Raw genomic sequence first — 17421 nt, forward strand, 5'->3', positions numbered from 1 at the left:
ATTGCAAATATCCTGTCAATCTCAACCTTATTCTTACAAAGGTACCTCAGCATGCAATGATTTTTTTGTAATTGAGTGAGATAAATTTTTCTTTAACATAACTCTCAACCAGGTGTGTGTGTGTATATATATATATATGCATATACACACGTGTATATATACTATATGAAAATATATGTGTGTGTGTGTGTATATATATATATATATATATATATATATATATATATATATATATATATATATATATATATATATATATATATATATATATATATAACTTTTAAAGTTTTTATAAGTTAAGCTTTTTAAAGTTATATATAGATATATATAACTTTAAAAAGTTATATATATATATATATATATATGTATATATATATATATGTATAACTTTTTTCTATTGCCTTTTAATTGGACAGTCTGTACCTCACCCCTAAATATTAGAATCCCTCATGTAAGAATTCTTCCCTGATTGGGATGCTCCTAATCCTAAAACACACCTCTCCCTTTGATAAATGCTTTAGTGTATCCAATTTAGCATCCCTCCCGCCCTCTGATCCTCCACTCAAATTCAAAACAATAGATCAGGTGTTTATCTGGCTCCTGGAATTACCCAGGTATTAATATTATATATTAATTACCCCATTCTTTACATATTTTCACCCCCCCCCCCCTCTGCTCCCAACACCTTCAATATTATTCCAACTCTTCTAAAAATTCCCCTCCCAACTCTTCCCAAACCTTTCACCACCTACCTCTTCCAACCAGCATCTCCAGCCCCTTCTGTTATAACCTGTCCCTCAGTTACTTTCTGCTCTTCCCTGAGAGTATTTTTGTCTGCTAGTGCTAACTTCACATACATTATATATATATATATATATATATATATATATATATATATATATATATATATATATATATATATATATATATATATATGAAAGAGGATAAAAAGAACACTCACACGTTATATCTTAAGAAATAATGTGTCAGAGTTCTTTTTGTGTGTTATTATATTGTTTGTTGCAGGTCAAGTTTTATATATATATATATATATATATATATATATATATATATATATATATATACATATATTTACATATATTTGTATCTCTATATATATGTGGTTCGTGATAGTCCAGGGGTAGAGCGTTGGACTGGAGGGTCCTGGGTTTGATTCCTGGGCAAGTCTCTGGGCACCTGCAGCTCCACCTCCAAGCTATGTGATTTTTCGGGTACCAGATCTTCCTGGGAAACCATAACAGGCACAGGGAAAGGAACTGGCCCCCCTACCCTGATGTGTGAATTTCACATGCCGTCGGGCTTAGTACTGGGTGAACTCTACCATTACCTACCAAACCGACCTTCGGGTTGATTACTGTGTATATGGTTTTTTATGCTATCAAAGCAATCATTGCAAATACTGTCTAATTAATAAAAAAACACAAAAGTTACTAAATTAATGAAAGAATAATCCTCAAGATACAAAACTCCCAAATAGCTCTATTGAGGAGATAATAGTATTATTTTCAGGAAATGAAAAATGACTTATAAAAATCATAACACTTTAATTTATTTTCAGTTTTCTCCTTAAGGCTTTGACTATTCCTGTTTACCCAATGTTATGCCTTCCAAGAACGCCTTAACTGCAAAATTGTGAAAACTTACACATAGATAGTGGCTGCCCTTGCAATCCATTCATTTTATTCACAAAGGCTGCAATGTTTAAAATTTAACAGGATAAATAAACAATTTGTTATGTCATCACTCTGATTTGAATAGACAACAGGCATTCATAAGGAGATCAGTGATGCCTACAAAAAATGGCAGAAATTCCAATGGAGGGTAGACTCAGCTGATATTTCCATATCAGCTGTTTGGCTTTGGTCCTTTGATTGATCATTGTAGTAATGCCTCTTTTTTTTTGAATACCTCCTTCATCAACTTCCTTGCCATTGATTTAGAGGATATGGTTATGCATGATAGCACATCAAATGCATGCTTTCTAACATTAACTGGCAGGCCAATAACCAGCTAGACATTCTGAAAAGCATTGAAAATATTATAAGAAGACAGCTTAAAAATACATCATCATCTTCACTGGTCAATCTGCCCTCAGGACAGTTGCCAGTTGAATTGTTCCCTTCTTGTCTGTTCCTGTGCAATTTTCTTTTAACTCTTTTAATTCCTCTCTACTATTAGACCTGTCATTCAAATATACAGGTATCTGTTTATTTTGATCTGCATCTCCCCCTTCCTCTTTGCCTCAATCTTTCCTTCTATTATTTATTCTTTCTGCAAACAGCCTTGCCTTAAAATACAACAAATCCAATTTAATTTCTCTTTTCTCCTAGCTTTCATAAAACTTGTTTAATTCATTCTCCAAATACAACAGTTAGCAGTATTTTCTTCAGTTCTATATTTTTTTTGCTGTAAGACTTTGTGTAAATTTATTTATGTTAAATCTGTTTCCAAAATTATACTTCTTGTCTCTTCTATACAACTTTCCCTTCATTAAATTGCACTTTAAAGACTTAATGAGGATCATTGATATACATTCATATGGATATATATTTACTAGTGCTTCTGAAGGAGGCAAACATTTATCAAGGGAGTTGGCATTACAACAGATTTGGTAGCCACAGATGGAGAGTGAATATGCAAGAGAACAATTACATTGAGATGGGCAACAGCTGAGGTACCACTGTTAATTTGTGGCTTTTATATGGATAGAGGTGTGGAATTTTTAATGTGTGAGAGATATAATGATGCTAAAGACTGTAAGGGAGTACGCCATCCATTGGATGGGATGTTAAAACGCAGACCCTTTTGTGCCATTTGTTAATAGTAGGCTAAAGCCGACATCAGTTTTCTGTCCTCCATTCCTCATAGCGCAAATTACCTCAGCTGCCAATCATCTCCCCTAAATGTACTACTACTTCATTACTGCAATGGCATCAGAGATGCCTCTTCCCTTCGTGAACCCAAACTGATCAATACCTAAGTAATCATTTACCCTGCTCTCTATCCTCTTGCTGATGATCCTGAGAACCACTTTAGCTGTGTATAAAATCAAACTTATTGTTCTTTAACCCTCACGTGATGTAGCCTTTACCTTTTTGGAATAGGAACTAACACTAATCTCACGAAGTCTTCCGGCCAGATTCCTTCCTCATATATGCTGCGAATCAGTCCCTATAGACTCTTCCTCCCACATTTCTTTTAGTAGTTCCACAGGAATGTTGTCTACCCCCATGGCCTTATTTGATTTCATCTCCCTTAATTCCCTTTCTATCTCATTGTCGAGTAAGCCTAGACCTAAGCAATCTTCATCTATATCACTCTCTTTCTACGCCTAAACTTGCTGGCCTAAGTTCTTCACCATACAGTTCTTCTATATATTCCCACCATCTCTCTTGATCTTTTTTGGTTCTTCTGATATTTTCCCCAACATCTCTGATTTTTAACTTGGCTTTTCCCTTCTTACTTACTGATAGTGTTTTAACCCGTCTTGTACGGTGTACTAATTTCACTCTTTTTCTGCAAACTTTCCATATCCCCACACTGCATCTTCCACCATGCTTCTTTCGTTCTATTTATCACCCGTCTCAATTTATTATTTAAATCCTTCCACCTAGCTCTGTCTTTACATTCTTCCATTTCCTTCTCTCATCTATCTTTCGAATCGTCTCATCCATAATCCATGGTTTCGTTGTCCTTATCGTATTAACAGTTCATATTGTCTCTTTTGAAGCTTTAGATATCCCTTTTTGATAATTTCCATTTTTTCTCAATGGTACTCTTGTTCCTTTCACTCACTCATGATTTCCGCCACAGACTGATAATCCTCCTTTCTTGTCATTCTAGCTAATTCTTCTACTTTCCATTTCCTAACTTGCCTGCTCTGCCTTATCTTTTTGAACCGGATGCTATACTCCATGACTACTAAATTGTGATCTGAGTCCACATCTGCTCCCAGGAAGCTGTGCAAATTGATCCCACTATTCCTGTATCTGTACCTAACCATAATATAATCTGATACCTTTCTCAGTCACCTGACATTTTTCACGTATATCTAAACCATTTGTGTTGTCTAAACCAAGTGTTGGTGATGATTAGCAGGTGTAGCGTGCAGTTCTGAAATATTTTCTCTCCACAGTCATTCTCGTAGCTAAACTGTTATCCCCCCCACCTCATCGCCATATCTTCCTTTTGATACCTACAATCGCATTTTAATCCGCCAACAATAAGGCGATAATAAAAATACGATTTACATAACTTAAATTAGGAAACAAACAATACATTCATACCATCAAGGTTAACACTAGTTAAGTTATTTTTCTAACTGCGTCGATTTTCTAGTGCAATATTTCACTCAGATGGCGCAGGAAGCCAAGGCACCGAATTGCCCAATGAAATAACAAGAGGACTACCAACATTATTAGATCAAGTTGTAAGATGCAGATGCTGCAATTCCTTAATATCAGGCTTATTTGAACTTAATTTCTCGTAGATTGATAGTAATATATGTGATATATGTGATATGATTCTTAAATGAGACCCACTCTTCAAAGGTTTCGATACCCTTTAAATTTGGTCTGTATGACCGGCATTATTATATTTGGCTGTTGCCGCTCCGCATGAAGTTAGCGAGAATTTAAAATGTTATGGAGTCTTAAATGATTGTGATTCTGAAATGGATGAGTTTATTATTGAACTTAGATCAAGTCGACGAATGCCCAATGATCCCTTTTTTGCCAACGGCAACGCATATTGCTCCATGGGACGGATAGAACCTGTTTACGACGTTGATGAGGAGGAGCTATGTCATGCGACGTATGTTTTATATGCATTTTGTTAGTTTAATCAACATGCGTCTAATATTGAATTTATCAAACTACTGCTACTCCAATGAAGTAGTAGTTGATTGCTTCTAAGCTAAACATGAGCTAACTCATGTTGGGGGTTCAGACTAATTCGGAGAACTTACGGTAAAGGGGTTATCAATTTTTGGTTTATGCATTGAAGGTCGAAGACTTCTGATAGATAATCTAAGAAATTTGGATTATAGATAAAATTTCCTTTTAAAATTCTGTTTATAATTTCTATCCGGCTATATAGTTTTTGGTTTTATGTTTTTTCAAAATGGATGAATTATATTGACAACTATGTACTTGCTTATAGAGTTCCAGTGTTTTCTTGTGATGCGGCCGGGTGCTTCAAGACATTTACGTTAGTTTACGAATATGAGCAGCATTATAATTCTGCGCACCGGTATGTTTGTAAGGAATGCAGAAAGACATTGCCTTCCCCTCATCTTTTGGACCTTCATATTATGGAAGCACATGACACATATTTCTCTCTTCTTGCCGAACGAAAACCGATGGTAACGTAGTAGGGTGTATTTTACGTTGTATAATTTTGTTGTTTGTTTTTTATTGCTAATTAGAAGTGAACTAACAAAGGCCAGGGACGGTATACTTCACAAACAAATACAAACATCTTCTCATATCTACTTACGTGTTCAACATATTTACTGGGGTCTAACAATATGAGAGGAGAAAAGAAGGAAAAGTTACGCTTAATGAAGTGCCATTAGTAAATATATTAAGCCTTAAATATAGGGTTTTTATAGTAAAAATGTTGATTGATAGGCAGAATACTGTGATTGTTTATACATTTATGGCATGCATATATTGCTTTTCATTTTCTATGGGTGCATTTGCTAACTGTGGATATGAACACGCGGCTATGGTACCTATGCTATAGACTTGTTGTAATATCATACATCTCAGTATATATTTGTATTCTGTCCAACTTGTGGGGAAATACATCCACATTCTCCTCACTACCATAAACCTCCCCTCTCCTCCTCACCTCCCACTGCCTGTATCTGCCATCTTTTAAGACAACATGTTGGTTCACCTGTTGCATCTATATGAACAATATAAACAACATAACTTTGCCTTTTATTTTTTGGATCAAGCATCTTGTTAGTTTCCTTTGGTACTCTCACATCAGACACTCGACTAACATTTTTAAGTGACTTTCACTTCTCTTTATTCTGTTTCTTATCTAGTAGCTCATCATACTCTAGTTCATCATATAATAGCTCATCAGCTCTAGTATCTCTATCTCTACTGCAAGTCACTTCAATACCTGGCTTCCTGGAAAGAAAAAAAAATTACATTAATAGCTGCAATTTACAACACTATGTAAATGGGTTCAATTAATATGCAGAATAAAGTTGATCCTGATATCTCGGTTATTTCTGAGTAATAATGTCTTAAAAGTGACACTGTACATATAACAGTTTTCATCTAACCCATGGTCTACAGCCTTGTTGAATTGGAAGGGGCTTGTACTTCAATTGACCTATGCAACTGTACTGATGGAGCCTATGAGAATTGCACCTGGTAGGTGCCAGGAATGGAGCCACAAGGCAGGAGCAAGTTGAAAGATATATTCCTCACAACAACTACAACAGCCTGTATTATTCAGGTGGCTGCATAGGCATATGTCCCTAGTGGGATCATATACATGTTTAAGTGCTGGTTTTACAAAAAAACACAATTTAGGAAGGCAGCAGGAAACCACCTCAATTTGGATGGAAAAAAAAGAGGTGAAGAATCCTGGTAACTGCAAGACTCTGTCCACGGGGTGGGGTGTTGTGCTGAGCAGTGAGAGAGGAAAGGTGTCCTGTGGTCATCATTATATAATATCCTTACACAGCCAAGCTGAAATCTGTGGAAAGGAAGACCCCAAATAGGATCACATTGGTTTAGTTAGGTATGTAGAATGTAATGATGATAATGAGGACAAAGTAGGAATGGTGGAGAATAGGAGAATTAAGAAGCCATGGGTGACAGGAGAGATTGCTAAGAGGATGAATGAAAGAGAAAAATGGAAGAATGTAAACCCACAAATGGGGAGAAGAACATATAAAGAGCTAAACAATAAACTTGGGTGAGTAACTATTAGTGCCAAGGAAATACCGTGGAGATATAAGTGCAATTATATGAAGATATTTCAGATGCTAGGAAAAGTGGAAGCATTATTAAATAAAAGGTAAAAGAATAATCAGGATATAGCAAGGGAAAACTATACCTGCCATATGAGATAAGACAGATTATATTAAAAGAGCCAAAATAGATTGAGGGAAAGTGGAAATAATAGGCTTGATAGCTTTATGGTATTCGGCCAGCCAATTTATAAATAGATGAGGAATGTTAAGTATGCAAGGATAGCTTGAGTCCAGAAATACTAGATAATGAGTTATAAAAAGCACTAATGGAGATAATATCAATCAAGGCAGTAGGAATAGGTAATATCCCTGAAGAAAAAATAATAATGTAGCGAAAAACGGAAAGAAGAGATTCTTTGAACTTACATGCAGTATTTATGAAGAAAGAATTGGCTAGAAGATTTCAGAAGAAGTAATTTTTGATCCCCATCTGGAAAAGTGTAAAGCAGACTACATAATGATTACTTAAATTTCAGTTGCAGCAAAGGTATATTTCTTGGAATCATCAATAAGTTATAAAATAGTGCAAACAAATATTCAGGAGAAGATCAATTGTTGTTTAGAAAAGGAAGAGGGACGTGTGACACTATTGCAGTTACCAGAGGGTTGTTAGAAAGGGACCGTGAATATAATGAGGATGCCTTTGTATGCTTCATAGGTTTTGAGTAGGGATTCAATCATGTAAAGTGGGTAGAGTTCATGTAGATAATGCAGAATATGGTAGTAAACTGGAAGGATGATGGGTGACTTCAGAACTTGTAGATTAATCAAATGACACAGATAAGAACAGAGAGAGAATCAAGTTGGGCAGTGGTTGAGTGGGGAGTGAGACAGGGTTGTCTGCTAGCACTGGTTCTTTTCGACATATATTCTGAGGAATGTTGAGGGTGGGTCTTGGAAAGGGCTTCAGTATAAGTGGCTGGCAAGGTGATTGAGTCAGTTATGCAGATGATCAAGTGAGTGAGTCAGATGGCAGCCATGGGATTTCAGTTATTATTGAATGAATACTTTACAGGAACAGTGAAGAGTTAAGGGATGGCTGGGTCCAGTTATTCCCAGGGTTGGGAGGTGGATTCTTGGATCCTAATCCTGCTAATGAGTTTTCACCTCAAGCTCCTGGCTGTTTTGAGGCTTGATTTTCATTAAATGATTTTGAACTTCACAGTTTCATTACTAATAATTCATAAAGTGCTGTGAGACAATTTGCTATTAAGACCAATAAATGAATGTCATTTATTTTCTCCCCATTAGGAAACAACTTTTGGGCATGAAATGCTTTTCTGTAATAACATGTAATATCAAGATGAACTTTGTAAGTCTTGGGCTGTGTCACCTCTCTTGTCAACTAAGTTGCCTTTCAAGCCTCTTTCTTTCATGCATCTCAGAAAAAAAATCTTCCATGTTCCCTTTGTAGTGATAGAAATTTGAGCATTATGTATAGTGTACTACTTAAACAAAGGTTAGGTAAGTCTTGATCAGCTCTTGCATGACTGTGTTACTTCTGAGTATTCTTACTCTTATTGCCTCCGCTGGATACCTAGTGCCTTGCAATCGCAAAATCTAAATGCATAATTAGCATTATCATTTTAATTTTCATAAATAATTCCCATCCTATCCATGAAAGAATCCTGACTAAAGTCAAATAGGCTCCCAAGTATGGCAGCTATGGATTTATGCTGTTGAGATTCATTGTCTTCATAATCATGCTAGTCTTTACTTGAAAAACCTTGTATAACAGAAGCATTGAAATTTACAGGTATTCTGTTTTATAGGTAGTCAAACTCATAGGTATATGTATTCTGTATACTCTGAGCCCACAACCTGGGATCCATTTGTTAATGTAAGAAGGCAATTTGTAAGTCCTTGTAGGTACTTGAGCTGATCTTTCAAATTAAAGTAATTTTATTATGTGTATCTCATTTACTTTTCAGTGTAGATATGGTTCTTAATATTTTTATTGAATTTATGATTGGTTTTAGAAGACTTGTTAATTGGGTCTTAGCTTTGAGAAATGGATCCTTGGTGCAATGGACAGTAATCAGGAGTCAGTGAAAATAATTGGATATGATAAGTAATTAAAAAGTATTTATTTTGTGGTATCCTAGGGTTATAATCAGATCAGAAATAAACGAAAAGTTATGAGCAATTTCTTCAAAAATTTAAATTATCAAAATATGACAAAGAGTTATTTAAGTAAATAATATCTCTTTGTTGTAATTAAGAATGACAACACTTTTATATAGATTTTATATAACATGCTTCGATAACATTGGTGACCATGTAATCACTGATGTGTGGAATAAATTATTCAGGTTTATGTTTTGTTGATGCAATATTGCCATGCTTCAATATTTTTTATGACTAATCTTTTGTGTGCTGAAATATTTTTGATGTTGTCTGTAATTACATTTATTTTAGGTTCACCTGTAATTTTTTTGACCAAAATATGTCATATTGATATCAGTTATATTCCTTTTTTTAATTTGGCTAATTTCATCATTTCCAAAGAGTTTGGTTTTCTTGTATTATTAGTTATGTGGCGAAGTATTCCTAATGTTTACTGATAGTTGTAAGCCCTATTAACTTTAAGACAAATGATTAAACAATTACATTTTAAGTTATTGGTAGTGACAAATTATAAATAAGGTTTCATATACATAGGGCTAGGAAAGCTCAGAACAGTGATAAGCCATAGTGCCAGTGAGCCCTGAATATCAGTTGAGTTAATGAAAGCCCCGCATATTCAGTTGGGTTGGAGTATCAAGAAAAATGTTATTTCCTTAAAAACCATAAGGTTTATGAAATTTAAATCCACAATTATCCTTGACCTCGGTAACAATTGGAAAATATTTTGTGATTACAGCTTCTTCAGTGAGGTAAACATAGAACTAGACAGATATAACAGCAACTGTTTTGAGTATGCATCAACATAAATGAATATATTGATTTTAGCGGTAATAATTTTAGCAGAATAAGTTTTTTCTGATTGCCATGCTTTTAGAGTTTTGCCCGCAAATCAGCAAAATTTGATTATTGGCTATAGTAGGAAAGGGTGACTTCAAGAACTATGAAATCCTAAATTCATTGGAAAACTCAGCTAGGAATCAAGTCATATCATCATAGATATTTATAATGCCCCAGAAAGCACATGAAAATGGAGAGGCTCTCATAAGTGATAGTTGAGTTGCATTTCCCTCTGACATCTCAGGTACTTTAGGAATCCATTACTGCTTACACAAAGGCAGATCAAATGTAACCCCTCTTTTAATCTTTTAATATAGGTAATCTAAGGGTTAAGGTAGGTTTTGGGATGGACACAACTATGAAATAGTTATTTGGTCTCACCTAACAAAACAATCCCAAAAACCTTCTCTAAAACAAACCTCTCTTCATCTCCATCTACTTCCTTCCCCCTTCATTCTGCCCAACATCCTTATCTTATTCCTACCCCTTCCTTGCTTTCTTGTTCTCCCCTCTTTCATAATCTTCAACACTCCATCGCCATTCAAAACGCTCTGCTTCCATTTTTTCGTGCCTCTTTTTGATTTCTTCCAGCAATCCTTTGTCCTCTGCCATCATACCTAGCACTTCATTTGTTTTCCTTTCTGTCTACTTCACCTTCTCCATCCTTTCCCACACCCACATTTCAAAAGCCTCTGATCTATGCATACCATTTTACTTCAATGGCCATGTTTCCGCAGTGCACAGACCTGCAATTAAAATCAAAGTTAAAGAGTCTTCTCTTAACATCCTTTCTCAACATCCCTGCTATCAATTCCCTCATCCTTGTGATGGCTTCTATAGCTAATGCAATCTTCTCCTTATATCCCTATTACTTTGGCCATTTGGGCCCAAAACACTTCCAAGAGACATAAACTATTTCACTTGCTCTAGTTTTTGCCCTCCTGTTGTAACATTTACCTTCGCCTTTTTCTTTCTGGAAAACCACATAACTTTAATCATCTCTAATACCACAGTCGGGGAAAGTGTGTATCCAGAGAAAAAGAGTAAAAAGCAAAATAATTCTCATTTATGGGAGATATTAGATCCTTTTATCATCCATAAATTTTGCTAGAGAAAGAAAATAGAATGACACTGAACCCTATTTGGAATATATTCATCCCTTTGGGATACTTTACCCAGATGTGTGTTGCATTATTTGAACTCTTGGTTAACTTTTCAAACAAGTATGCTGGAGACAGAAGTAATGTTCCATTAACATGCATTATCTTGCTAGTAGTAATACTGTACTTGTCAGTGGTATGAGGTGATTAATTTTTGAGGAAAGGTATGATTTGAAATTGATTCAATAAGATCAAAAGATACTTGCACCTGTCATATGATTAAAATCTGTAGGAAAAAAGATTTACTTACCAAAAATAGACCTTTTTATCAAGAATTGAATGACTGTTTCATTCAGTTTGTCATAGTCTCCAAAAAGGTTGACATTGATGAAAAAATATTTCCTATTTCGGATGACATTCAGCAAAGATGTTCATTTATGGAAAACAGATTAAATCTGGTTTTAAACTGTTGTTCTTGGACCATATGTTGTTGGGTCTTGTTGCCATATGAAGGTCATAAACTAAGTATGAATAAATATTTTGGATCAGAGAATGAATTTTTGTAATTACCTAAGGGTTTTAACTACTCCTTGCGGTTCAGTTTTAAAATGTCATCATGTCTAAAATACTTAATAACCCTGATTGACCCGCTTGTATGCAGTAGGCATTATCTGATAACATTGAACAGGGAGCATAAAATTTTCATTTTTCAGTATTGAACTAAAATGTGCAATTAATGATTTGTTTTAATGTTTAAAGAATGTTCCTTGTGCTCATTGATATGATAATTCTTTGGTACCATTTTGTTTGGAACAATATAGTCATTAATAAAGTTGAAGAAGTACCTACAGCAGAATGCAGAAGAAAAATCAACTGATTCCTCAGCTTAACATCAATATGCGTACAATCAATTAATGGGAATGAGAATAATGACAACATTCAGATCAGGGGAAAACTGGTAGTGGCCACAATTAATTAATGGATAAGATATGTGAGCTTGCAAAATAATGGCAGTATTTTACTGTGGTCTCTAGTAAAAGCCTGGTTTAATTTAATTTCTGATATAAATTAAAAAAATCTAACTGAAGCAGTAGTCAATATGTGTAATAATCTACTGCATGCTGCCACAGTTTACGGCTGGGATGTCCAAAAGGAAATGACAGGTCTGAAGACAAAAATGTGCATGTCAATAAAAGGATTCCTTAAAACTCATGAGAAAGGTATAGAATGTCAAATATTCTTGCTGTGGCCTCATTACTCTTTTGAATCTTTGCCTAGCCTACAACTGGTGGCAGTTATTTTGAGTTATGGTGGACAAGTGTGGTGTTCATCAACATATAAAAGTGTTCAGATATTTCACCAGAAATAAATTATGAAAAATTTTTCAATGTGATTATATTTTTATGGTGGTTTAATCAGTATTTTGTAAATGAAACATTATAAAACAATTAAAATAAAATTAACCTAATGCCATTCATAATAAACTTTATTGTCTCCAAATTGTTTCTGTCTTAATGTTTTCCAATTAATGCCTCTCTAAAAAAATACCCCAACAGTTTATTTTAACATCATTATTAGGCTGCATTATATGTATAAAGTTACCATTAAGTATTTATGTATACATTCTGAATAGGAATTTTGCCACCTTCTATTGCAGTAATTGTGTAACATATTGTATAGCTTCCATTTTTATTTTTTCAGTATCAGTGTTTCGTGGAAGAATGTATAGTTAAATTTTCAACCCCTGAAGAAAGACGTAGTCACTGTATAGATTTGCACAAATTTCCTTCAAATTTTCGATATGACTGTGCAAAGAAGAGTAAGAGTAAAAAAGACCAAATAGACCACAAGAAGGAAATTATAGGTGATGATGCTGAGGTAGCGGCAGGGGGAGAATCAAAGAAAAGCATCATGGGTTAGTAGTTTTATTAATGGTTAAATATATTAGGCATGTTGGGGCATCCCACATTATTTTCATTCTTCTGACCTGCTAGAACAGAAGTTCCAGTGGGTCATATTTTAACAAAGTTATACTGTCTAATCAATTCATTGATGACCCTAAAAATCTCATTCAAAGTATAATTTCCATTTCATTCATGTATTTGCTCATTTTCACCTAATTCTGATATGCATATTTATGTATATCTTCATTTGGTTCTACCCCTCTCATTACTTTGCATTGTGTGCAATTGATTATGTTTAGATATTTCATTAGTTAATAGTCATGCATAAATTTTATCTACTTCATCCTTAATACAAGGTGCGTCCCAAAAGTAATGCAATTGGATTTCTTACGCCGCTCCTATTGGTTAGAGTGGGATTGAACTACTTGGAGTTGGTGGGGGGGACACTAAGTTTTGCCACAAAACTGGTCTCAGTGCTCTCCAAGCTGTGAAAGTGGCAGGACGTCAGTTACTGTAAACCTCTGCGCGCCGACTGTGTCACAAAAAAAATGGAATCAATGATCGAGCAACGTCACGAGCTTACTAAGTTTTGTGCTTAACTGGAATAATTCTCTTGAGGAGACTAACAAAATGATTTGTGAGGCTTATGGGGACAATGCCCTGTCCTACTCACAAGTTTTGAGGTGGTTAAAGGCCTTCAAGGAGGGCTGGGAAGAGGTTCAAGACAAGCAACGCTCTTGGCGGCCATCAACCAGCAAAACCAACAACAATGTGGCTTGTGTTCGACAACTGTTGGACTCTGACTGTCGATTGAGTATCCAGATGGATGTTAGTGAACTGAACTTGTCGTCTACTGTTGTGTTCTGCATTGTCACTAAAGATTTAGCGATGAGGAATTTGTGTGCCAAGCTCATGCCCAAGGTGTTGTCAGACGACCAAAAGACCAACTGTGTGGAAATTTGAAGTGAACCTTTGCAACTAACTGAAAATGAACCTGATCATTTTGTCAATGTTATCACTGATGATGAAACCTGGGTTTTTTAATACAACCCAGAAACAAAATGCCAAAGCTCTGAGTGGCACACTGACCAGTCCCCCAAGCCCAAAAAGGCAAGAATGAGCAAATCAAAATGAAAACAATGCTCATTCTCTTTTTTGACCTGTAAAGGAGTGGTCCATTAGGAGTTTGTTCCTCAAGGACTGACATTTAACTCTGCCTACTATGTGGATGTGTTGGAAAGACTCAGAAAAAGAGTCATCAGGACGAGAAAAGACATCTCTGCTACCTGGCAACACCATCATGACAACGTGCCTTGCCACAAGCTACAAGTCTGCGAGTTCCTGGCCAAACACCAGGTACCAATGCTACCCCAGCAGACATCTTTTAGAGGCCGAAGGACAGTACTTTGAAGAATTTTAAGTGTTTGTGCAAATCTGTGCAATAAATTAATTAAAAAAAAAATAATTGCATTACTTTCGGAACGCACCCTGTATTTTCATGGAGACATGTTAAATGGAATAGTACTGTATTCAGTCCATAGGTCATTTAAAGAAATAATTTTTGGTCCCGTCTTGCTAGGATCTTTCCGATACATACTAGAAGAATTTCAATATCAAATTACAGGGGAAACAGTATTGATAGTAAATAACTGCTATATTCGTTCAATAGTTTCAGCCTCAACTTTGTGGAAGTTCATTTTAATAAATGAAAAAGAAACACTTTGTTCCAATCCACCACCTGCTATATTTGTTTGTTTTTACAATATGTAAGGATCTTTCTCTTTTCCAGTATCCTTGCAGTAACTATGCTTGGCAACTTCATTATATATGTTTCGTATTCATTTTTCATTATTTTAAAAACATATTGTAATACATATATTTGTTCCCTCTTAGGAAATTCTTCTAAGCTACCACCTACAAAGTCTAACATTTCCTGTACGCCAAAAGCTTTTACTTTTGGCTACAATCAAGAAAGGGCATTTGCAGCCAGTAAAACTAGAGGAGGGAAGAGTAAACATTGGTATCAAAAAAAGAAAAACGCTGATGATAAAGAAGAAATCTCCACCACAAAAGAAATTCCAAATATGGGAGAGTTGATGGATGTTCTTCCATCCCATTAGCACTGGTTTATAGCATGCAAAGATTTTGCTCTATATACATTCAAAGATTTGGCTCTTCGGTGAGGACTGTGTATATTACAAAAACCCTAGATTTTTTTGCCTCATGTTAGAAATGGCCATGCAAAAATCATATGAAACCAACTATGTACTTATGGCTCTTGAAAGGTGAGTTTTGTAAAATAAATTGTCAGCATAAATGTGTAAGCTTTAATTACTACTGGTCCTTAATTAAAAGCCTTGAGATTTTTGAGATGTGCTTTTTCTACCTGCGATCTGTGCAATTTTGTCACTGCTTGAACCTTGGTGTACAAGCTCTATACAAAGAAGATGTGACTGGTCTTTCTATGCATGAACTTCTGGAAAGATCAAAATCTATGAGGCGATGCCCTATAGCAATGTCAGTGAGAAGTAAAACACTGCCTTGCTCGTGGTCCTATCTCAAATTGTCTCCACATGACAGCAATTCTTTTCTGAGCTTGGACACATTTGCTGTACAAATTCTTGCGTCAGTGAGAATGAAAGTGTTAGAGAAGCAGCACATGTACTATGAGTTTTGTTTTATCCTCAGAAAAGGTGCGACTGAAACTTATGCAATGATTTAAGAGGCATTCTGCAATGAATCTATGAGTCAGGCATGGTGTTTTCGTTGGTACAACCACTTCTGGAAAAACCTTGACTGATGAAGAACAGAGAAGCAGATGACCATCGATGTCAACAAATGTTACCCATATCGACAGTGTGAATGATTTAGTGAATGCATGCAAACCGTAGGTTAACTGTCAGTGAAATTTCCAATGAAGTGGACATTAGTGTGGATTTTATTTTACCATTTTGACAGATATATTGGGTGTAAGAGAACACAAATGTGGAAAAATAAAGTCCTGGTGCTTTAATCACGACAATGCACCGGTGCACACATCATTGGTTGTTACCGAGTTTTTGGCCAAAGACAGCACATCGGTGATCTCCCAGCCATCCTACTCTCCGGATCGTGTTCCTGCGGAGTTTTTCCTATTTCCTAAATTGAAATCCACCTTGAAAAGATGCCTATTTGAAACTATTGAAGACATACAACCTAATTGTGCCGCTGCTATCCCAAAAGAAACATTGCAGGTGGCATTCGAAAGTTGGAAAAAATGTTGGGAGAGTTGTATTGGCAGCCAAGGGTAGTATTTTTAAGGCAATTAGCATGATTGAAGGGCAACTAAGAAATCAAGTATTTATTAAAATATTCTCATCTTTTTTTTTTGAACAGACCTTTTACTGTGATCTCGTCATGTACAATTTGTGCTACCCCTAATTAAAATTGAACCATGATAAAATATACTATTTTTTAATGCAAAGAATTTACTCATTAATTTAGCAAAAGACAGCATACTGTACTTGCTAATGCATGTCTAAATGATGGATAAGTGACGTTAATAAGCAAATAACATGCCACTTAAATGAGCTTATATGAAAGAAATACAAATTACTCGAAAAGTTAAAATTCTCCAGGGACCCCTTTCTTTAAGTTACCAGCCAAATTATAAGTCCTCACAGAAACAGTTTTAAATATGATATAGAACATTCAAAACAATGTATTCTGTGAAACGTAGGAATAATGTATTGTCACGGATAGGTTTTCACTGGAGGGCTGAACAAGAATAAGCTACAAGTATTTGTAACTTAAAAATGAAATTGTCCAAAGACATACGAAAGCCCTGTGAATGACCTTACTTGACCCTCGATGAGACTTTTTCATTTGTTATGTTACTTCTACTCTCTTACCCTGTTTTCTTCCTTCTTTTCTCCCTCCCTATAATCACCTAAATACCTTCCTCCCATCCAAACCCAAGCCTTGATGCATACTTAACTGATGATGCTGCTAAGTGGCAAAAACTTGGTCAGATTGATTTAAAAAGTCTGTTGTGAAATGTTGCTGTTTGCATTTCATAAAGTTAGCTGGACAATATTTATTACTGCAAGATCTCTTCTGAGGTTTTTGAGTTATTTTAATAAGTGATATAGTTTTCTATATTTATCTTTAATATACCAGTTTTTGAATATTATACTCCACTTCTTCTATGTCATCCATATTCTAAAGTTTATTATTAGGATTTTCAGCACAGTTTTTTATAATCATTGGGGAGCTAGTCTGAACCTCCAACATGCAGGACCAGGCCATTTTTGATCACGGTTCATTCCCCTAGGTTGAATGGTTTGCATGGGTGTTGAGCTCAGTGTACTTTTTTTAAAATTTTTTACTCCTCATAGCCTTTGGACATTGTGATTTTTGTATCCAAATCAGCTATTTACCTGTAACCTAAGGC

The 17421-nt window shown here is 35.3% G+C and overlaps 1 protein-coding gene and 1 long non-coding RNA gene across 2 annotated transcripts; one reads left to right on the forward strand and one right to left on the reverse strand.

Moving 5' to 3' along the window:
• Nucleotides 1-1568: 1568 nt before the first annotated feature.
• Nucleotides 1569-4399, reverse strand: LOC139687609 (uncharacterized). The gene is made up of 3 exons (XR_011700649.1): nt 4308-4399; nt 1816-2040; nt 1569-1713 (listed from the first exon to the last, which is right to left on the reverse strand). It is a non-coding gene; the product is annotated as an uncharacterized lncRNA (long non-coding RNA).
• Nucleotides 4400-4530: 131 nt separating this feature from the next.
• Nucleotides 4531-16395, forward strand: l(2)k10201 (lethal (2) k10201). Its single transcript, XM_071584833.1, has 4 exons — nt 4531-4833; nt 5182-5383; nt 12787-13000; nt 14883-16395. The coding sequence occupies exons 1-4, from the start codon at nt 4694-4696 to the stop codon at nt 15107-15109; spliced, it is 783 nt and encodes a 260-aa protein (XP_071440934.1). The 5' UTR covers nt 4531-4693; the 3' UTR covers nt 15110-16395.
• The last annotated feature ends 1026 nt before the right edge of the window (nt 16396-17421 follow it).

Source organism: Hetaerina americana, unplaced genomic scaffold, assembly GCF_022747635.1.
Source record: "Hetaerina americana unplaced genomic scaffold, ioHetAmer1.1.p SCAF_2, whole genome shotgun sequence".
NCBI lineage: Eukaryota > Metazoa > Arthropoda > Insecta > Odonata > Calopterygidae > Hetaerina > Hetaerina americana.